Source organism: Pediculus humanus, genomic scaffold, assembly GCF_000006295.1.
Source record: "Pediculus humanus corporis 1103172107761 genomic scaffold, whole genome shotgun sequence".
Taxonomy (NCBI): Eukaryota; Metazoa; Arthropoda; class Insecta; order Psocodea; family Pediculidae; genus Pediculus; species Pediculus humanus.
Genome location: NW_002987359.1, coordinates 45,117 through 52,590, shown reverse-complemented (window position 1 = coordinate 52,590; position 7,474 = coordinate 45,117). Strand labels below are relative to the sequence as shown.

Here is a 7,474-nt window from a genome sequence, read left to right as displayed (position 1 = left end):
CCAATATCTTTAAGTTTGCATTAAAATGTTTTCAAATTAATGTTTTTAATCGTGAAATTAATAAAAGAAACGCTAATGCTTTAAGCAAAAACTAAAATTTTTGGTTTCAAAAATTTCAGAGACAAAAAAATATTAAAGGCTCTTTTAAAATATCAATTTTTCAATTTTTTTTCTAATAATCATTTTTGTAATTGGTAAATGTTTTCGAGTTTTAAAATGAAAATGGCTGATACTGGAAGTCCCGTGGGTAAATATGGTAATAAATGGCAGTTAGCATTGGCAGTCGGGCTTCCAGTTGCTGTCGGTGTGGGTTACTGGTACTTAAACAATAAAAATAAAAAAAGAAAAGTCAAAGAATCAGATAGAAAGATTGTAGGAAAATTACGAGACACGGTTATAGATACCGACAAGTCTGCTAAAAGAGCTGGAGAACCTATAGCAAAGACACCCCTGGAATTAGCAACTGCACTTAAAGAAGAAGGCAACAAACATTTTAAAAATTCACAATTTGAAGAAGCTATTTCCAGTTATGAAAAAGCTATTGAAATATGCCCTGAAAAAGAGACCATTAGTTTGGCTACATTTTACCAGAATAAAGCAGCAGCTTATGAGCAATTGCAAAAGTATGAAGATGTAAAAGAGGCATGCACCAAAGCTTTATCATATAATCCTGTTTATACTAAAGCACTTACAAGAAGAGCTAAAGCTTGTGAGCATTTAAAGGACTTAACACAAGCTCTTGAAGATGTGACTGCTGCTTGCATATTAGAAAGTTTTCAGTCTCAAACAACTTTACTATCAGCTGATAGAATTCTTAAAGAATTAGGTCGGCAACATGCCAAAGAAGCCATGGCAAAAAGAGTACCTGTCATGCCTTCAGAAATTTTTATTAAAACTTATTTCTCAACCTTTGCAAATGATCCTATTAACTCATTTTTGTCTAAAACTGATGGAGATAACTCTAAAGGATACCTCAAAGCAGTTGAATGCTTTAAAAACAGAAATTATGAATTAGTCATACCTGCTTGTACGGAAGAAATTAATTTTACCGAAGCAGAAGCATTATTTATTATTATTATTATTATTATTATTATTATTAGTTTTTTTTTCATTTACCGCAAAAATTCCTATTAATTATACAAGAAGTACATTTTTTTTTTATTATAATTTAGTGAGAAAAAAAAAAAAAAAAAAGATTTCGTATTTTTCTTTTAAAATTATTATTATCATTATTATTATTTTTGCAACAATTAAAAAAAACGTTTACTTTTTTTTTTTTTTTTTTTTTTTAAACGCGTTTGAAAATAATAATAAAATGTCACACACCTCTTCCGATTCATACTTTTTTGTTTTTTTTTCTCTAGAAGAAATGCATATTAATGATAACAATAAAAAAAAAAAAGTACCTCTTTTTTTTTATTATACAATTGAATCGGATCGATATAATCAATCAAACAAGAGAATGAAAATCGTGATTTAAATTACACATAATACTTTGGCTCTTTTTCCCCATTATAATAATAAAATTGCTAAAGCAATTCGAGTTAAAAAAATTTTTTTCATTTTTTTTTTTTTTTTTTTTTTTAAAATTCTGCGTGTTAAAAAACTCTCAATTTTTGGGAGAAAAAAAAAAAAAAAAAAAAAAAAAAAACATTGATTTAAAAAAATATTGGCCAAAAAAAAAAAAAAAAAAAAAAATTATTTTGTTCTACAAGTTCTCTCATAAAATTTCTTTTTTTTTTTTCAATGCAAATTTATAAATTTCAATCATAACGGAAAAAAGTTTAAAAATTATAATAATAAACTCATCGCCGAAATAATTAAAACATTATTTGCAAAACAAACAAAAAAATTAAAAAATTTTTCCGATTTAAATATAAATATATAAAAAAAAAAAAAAAAATTTAACGGGGCATTAATTAAATTTAAAAATTTTTTTTTTTTTTTTTTTTTTTTTTTAAGTTGGCAAAACTTCATTAAAAAATTCATTCGAGAACTTGTAGAATGTAAAAGAGGAAAATACAAAAACAAAAAAAAAAAGTTGAGAAAGGAAAACGTTTTCCTCTCCCATTATTAAATTTTTTTTTTTTTTTTTTTTTTTTACAACAACAGCAGCAGCATAAACATAAAGAATTAAGTGAAAGCAAAAAAAAAAAAAAAAAATTTTAACCCAAACTTTAAACATGCATTTTGCACGTTAGTTTAGTTTAGTTTAGTTTAGTTTTTTTTTGAAATTTTGATTCCAAACAATCAGAATCAAAAAAATAATTTAAAAATTTTAAATTTCAATTAATCAAATTCCAAATTCTTTTCCAAAAAAAAAAAAAACTGTACAATGCTAGTTCTACAACATTATGAGAACCTGATTGTTTTGTGTTTGCTGTTGATTATTAGTCTAAACAATAATTTTTTTTTTTTGCTTAAACCGTTTTTTTGTTTGAATAACGTGTAAAATTAATTAATTAATTAATTAATTAATTAATTGATAATTCAGGGAATATTTTTATTATTATTACCCCCGGAAAGAAAAAAAGAAAAAAAAAAAAAATATATACAAAAGTTACGTTTAAAAAAAAAAAATTACCGAAAAACCTACAGTGTAGGTTTTTTTTTTTTTAAAAAATTGTTTTTCAAATCCAAAAAAAAAAAAAAAGAAAAAAAAAAGAATGATTGATTGATTGATTGGATTTGAAACAACATTGTCGCTTTAGTATGTTTTTTTTTTTTTTCTTTTTTTCCTTTTTTTTTTTTTTATTATTAATGCAATGATTTTTTTGAAGATACTGTGGATGCTATGGAAATATTCAATTATTTACTTACATTTACTTCCTCAATACCTTGAGTGTCTTCTAATTTAGCGACATACAATGAAGGATCGATAACCTGTAAACAAAAAAAAAGGATTAATAAAAAAAAACACATTTAAAATGAAATATATATAAAAAAAAAGGCAATTCAAAAATACCTTCGGAATAGGCTTAATTTCAGTTCCCAATTCTTGTTCAATTCTATGAAGAGCGAGTCTATCTTCGTATGTGATTAAATTTATTGCGATTCCAAGATGGCCAAATCTTCCAGATCTACCTATGCGATGAAGATATGTTTCTGCCATTTTAGGAAAATCAAAATTAATAACTACATTAACTGCTTGTACATCTATACCTCTTGTAAATAAATCTGAAATTAAAAAAAAAAAAAAAAAAATTAATGTCATCGTCGTTTTTGATTTATTATCATTACGAAATATAAAAAAAAATTTTTTTTTCATATTTACCAGAACAAACAAGATTTCTACAAAGACCGTTTCTAAAATCGTGAAATACTCTATTCCTGTGGGCTTGAGCCATTTTAGCGTGAATATAATAACAACAATATCCAAGTTCTGTAATTTTTTTCGCAAGCAATTCCACTCTTTGCGTTGAATTACAAAATATAATACTCTGATTTATTTGTAGTTTTGAAAATAACGTATTTAAACAATGGACTTTTTGCCTTTCTTGAACAAAGGCATAATATTGCGTCACACCTTTAAGCGTCAATTCTTCCATTAAATTCACTTCGTAAGGTTCGTGCAAATGCTTTTCCTTTTTATTAAAAACAAAAAAAAAAAAAAATTATAAATATGCACACGGTTCAATACGGTATTAAAACTCAATAAAAAAAAAAAAAAAAAAAAAAAACTTATTTTACCATAAAATTTTTTACTGTTACGGGAAAGGTAGCTGAATAAAGTAAAATTTGTCTATCCTTCGGCAAACGTGAAATAACATGATCCAACATTCCTTGAAAATCCTGTGATAATAATTTATCAGCTTCATCCAAAACTAACGTTTTGCATTCATCCATATTAGCTACATTTTTTTCCATAAGATCCAATATTCGTCCCGGAGTGGCTATAACAACTTGTACTAAAAAAAATAATAAATAGAAATCAATTAGAAGTTTAAAAAAAAAAAAAAAAACTTGTGCATTTACTAATTTCATTTTCAATCAATCAGAAATTTAAATTTTAATCAGGGTTCCTCTTTAGGTGTCCTAAGTAATATTCATCATTTATTATGCTTCGTTTTTTTAAAAAAAAATATTAGCATTTTATTATTTTATTACCTTTTTGGTAAATTCGCATAATATCATCCCTTAAATTGGTTCCGCCAGTAGTTACCATCACTTTTGTTTCCATGTGTTTAGCCAGTTCAATACAGATTTGACTAGTCTGGAGTGCCAATTCCCTAGTTGGTACTATTATAAGAGCTAAAAATAAAAAGACATTAAACATTCTTCTAAAAGGAAAGTTGAAATATAAAAAGTTTTTATTAAAAAAAAAAAAAAAACAAAAAAAGAGAGATTAGCAATAGGAAGACTTCAGTTGGTATGTTTGTCACTTATATATAAAAGTGATGGGAAATCCGACTATTTACATTATCATCATTCTTCCTCATTATGATCTTTATTACAAAAAAAAAAATTTATGAATATTTAATACCTTGAATAACATCTTTTTTCGGATCAACCAATTCAAGAACTGGTATAGTGTAGGCCCCAGTCTTTCCAGTTCCATTTTTTGCCCTAGCAAGAATATCTTTTCCAGATAATGCTATTGGAATACTAGCTTCTTGAATTGGAGAAGGTTTTTCCCAACCCTTTTCAAAAATCCCCATTAGTAGCTCTCGTTTTAAACAAAATTCTTCAAAATCATTTCCTTTCCTGTCAGTTACGTCCTATTATTTATAGAGAGAGAGAGAAAAAAAAAAAAAAATTCATAATTAAAAATCATTGATAAGTAAAAAAAAAAAAAAAATATAAAATTTAAACTAAATTGGAGTAAGAATAATAATTTTACAAACTTCATTTACTAAATTCTGTATATTAAAGTTTAATATGATAATTATAGAATTATCCTTGAGACAAAAATTTATTCCGACAGTTAAGTCAACAGTCGACAGGTATTTTAAGTTTTGACGACAAAAATTAAATTTTTAATACAAAAAATTGCTCAGATAATAAATAACCTCACCAAAAGCCTACTTAATCATTAGGTTCATTGGCCCAGGCTTTTTTCATCATTGCATTGATTATTAAAAAATATCGAGCACATACATATAATATACAGGTATGCATTAAAAAAAAAAAAAAAAATTAAATGGTATCAAAAAACAAAAACTTAAAGTAACTTACACTAGTCTGAACTCTTCTATCAGGTGGAGGTCTTTTTAATTTTGACTTCCATCCTTCATCTGGTTTTTCAACTTCCCTAAATACAAAAATATAATTTTTAATGCTTTTGAAATTTTACACAACTTGACAATAAGAAAAAAAAAAAAAAAAAAAACTTACACTTTTCCAGAAGCAATACTGTTTAAAGCAGGCATCATAATATTGGAAATATGTGTTTCAGTCATCATTTTGGTAATATGATTTGTGATAACACAAGGTATATGAATAGCCATAAAACAATTTGTTAAAATGTCAATTAATTTACTTCCGCCAATGTTTTTTTTAACTTTCTTTCTTTTTTGTTTTTTTTTTTTTTAAATTTAAAAAATGTCTTCACAGATATATATTATTATTATTATTCACAAACAAAAAAAAAAAAAAACAATTTGAAAATTCAAAAAAGAATTTTATTATGGTCTTAAAAAAAAAAAAAAAAAAAAAAAAAACACCAAAATTCCTTAAAATGTTTTTTTTTTTTTTTTAAAAAAAAGTTTATATGTTATAATAAATTGTTTTCTTCTTAGTTTCGAAGAATAATTATCAATAATTTCTGTTGATTGTAGACAATAACTCCATAATACACTTTACATTGATTTGCTTTTCAATGCTAATAAAAATTAAAAAAAAAAAAAAAAAACAAAAATTAATTAAAAAAAATTTTTTTTAAACTTAAGTAATACAACAACTTTTTTTTTAATTTTCAACTACAATTTTAAAATGAAATTGGTAACCCTAAACTAAAAAAAATTCAACAAAAAATAACATATTTATGCAAATATCATACTTGTTTAACCCTGTATTTTTTAATTATGGAAATAATAAAAAAATATTTAGTATGAAAATTTAAAATTTTCTCAATATATATTATATATAAAAAAAATCATTTTAGGCATCATGATTAATTCTTTTTAAATAACAAAGCTTTAAAAATTCAGGCTGCTACAAAAAAAAATAAGGCAAAACAATTAATTTGAATAAATTCATTTTAGAAACAAATGAGTCGTACATTACTATTTAATATTAAAAAGTAAAAAAAAAAAAAAGAAAAAAATTTTCCTAATAAACGTGTACGTACAACATACCAAGGACACAGCTATCGAAAAGTAACGCTACGCGTAACTTACAAATTAATTATAATTAATAATTACTTTATTAATACCTAAAGTCAATTTAAAGAATAGATTTATATTGAATGTAATGAATATAAAAAAAAATTAAAATATTAAAACGAAAATAATAAATTTGCGTAACGTTGGACTTACATATAAACAAAGAATTACTATTTAAAAATTAATCGCAATTGATGATAATGTGTTGAAGTAAGACATCTATGTGTCATAAAAATCAGTCAAAAATAATATAAAAAAAATGAAACTGTACAAAAATAACACGTTAAAATGAAAATTTCAAATATAAAAATTCTAAAGATTAAAAAGTAAATTAAAAAACTCGATTAAATCAAGGAGGATTAATTTTGATAATAATACTCGACCACATTTACTACAATTCAAGCATCCCATCAAACAAAAAAAAATGGCGAAATAAAATCGAAAGCAACATTACCCATTACAACGTACCAATTTTTATATAATAATAATTTATATTAATTACTGTTTAAATAATTATTTGAATTTTAAAAAAAAAACAACAAGTAATTTTTTAAAATAAATAAGTTAAAATGCTTTTAAAAAAAATTTTAGAAACAAACCTGAACATTCTACACCTGCCTACCCTTGAGCGATCACAGCAAAATAGGCCTAAAATATTACGGACTCGCAGAACGTCAACGAAAAATTCTTAAACCGGAAATTCCATTGAAATTTACATTTTCCTTTGAAAATAATTTTATAGTCTCATTGTCTTTTGTGTTTATTTCCTTTTGCTACAGAAAATAACTGACAAATAAAGATTTCAAATATTCACTAATCCTTATTATAAGTTTTTTTTTTTTTAATAAATACGTAAAAAAAAAACTTTTTTTTAATATTTTTAAAATTAATATTGGGTAAAATAAGGTTATAAAAAAAAAAATTACTCTGAATATTAATTATAAAATTTATTTTTATTTCATCAAGTATTTTTCATACATGAGTAAAAGATTTTTAGGAGTTCTTGGCAATATAATTTCTAATGCTTTTAAAAAATGATTTTTCGAAACCTTATCTGCGTTGAAATTCTCTTCCAAAGCCTTCAAAGCCGCTTCCCGACAGACTGCAACTATTTCCGCTCCTGAATAACCTTGTGTTGATTCTACTAATCT

The 7,474-nt window shown here is 24.1% G+C and overlaps 3 protein-coding genes across 3 annotated transcripts in view; 1 reads left to right on the top strand and 2 right to left on the bottom strand.

The window, feature by feature from the left end:
- Positions 1-216: 216 nt before the first annotated feature.
- Phum_PHUM345910 (mitochondrial protein import receptor, putative) lies at positions 217-1,466 on the top strand (the record flags this gene model as incomplete). Its single annotated transcript, XM_002427751.1, has 2 exons — positions 217-1,014; positions 1,365-1,466. The coding sequence occupies 2 exons, from the start codon at positions 217-219 to the stop codon at positions 1,464-1,466; spliced, it is 900 nt and encodes a 299-aa protein (XP_002427796.1).
- A 1,342-nt stretch (positions 1,467-2,808) lies between these two features.
- On the bottom strand, positions 2,809-5,447 carry Phum_PHUM345900 (DEAD box ATP-dependent RNA helicase, putative; the record flags this gene model as incomplete). Its single annotated transcript, XM_002427750.1, has 8 exons — positions 2,809-2,883; positions 2,966-3,177; positions 3,275-3,584; positions 3,691-3,908; positions 4,108-4,251; positions 4,484-4,718; positions 5,176-5,251; positions 5,335-5,447. 8 exons carry the CDS (start codon positions 5,445-5,447, stop codon positions 2,809-2,811), a joined length of 1,383 nt encoding a protein of 460 aa, XP_002427795.1.
- Positions 5,448-7,096: 1,649 nt separating this feature from the next.
- Phum_PHUM345890 (spermatogenesis associated factor, putative) overlaps positions 7,097-7,474 on the bottom strand; it is a gene marked incomplete at both ends in the record, with an annotated part of 1,686 nt that continues 1,308 nt past the window's right edge. Inside the window, 2 exons of the mRNA XM_002427749.1 lie at positions 7,097-7,109; positions 7,302-7,464. Of these exons, the coding sequence (XP_002427794.1) occupies positions 7,097-7,109; positions 7,302-7,464 (176 nt within the window). The remainder of the gene's footprint in view (positions 7,110-7,301; positions 7,465-7,474) is intronic.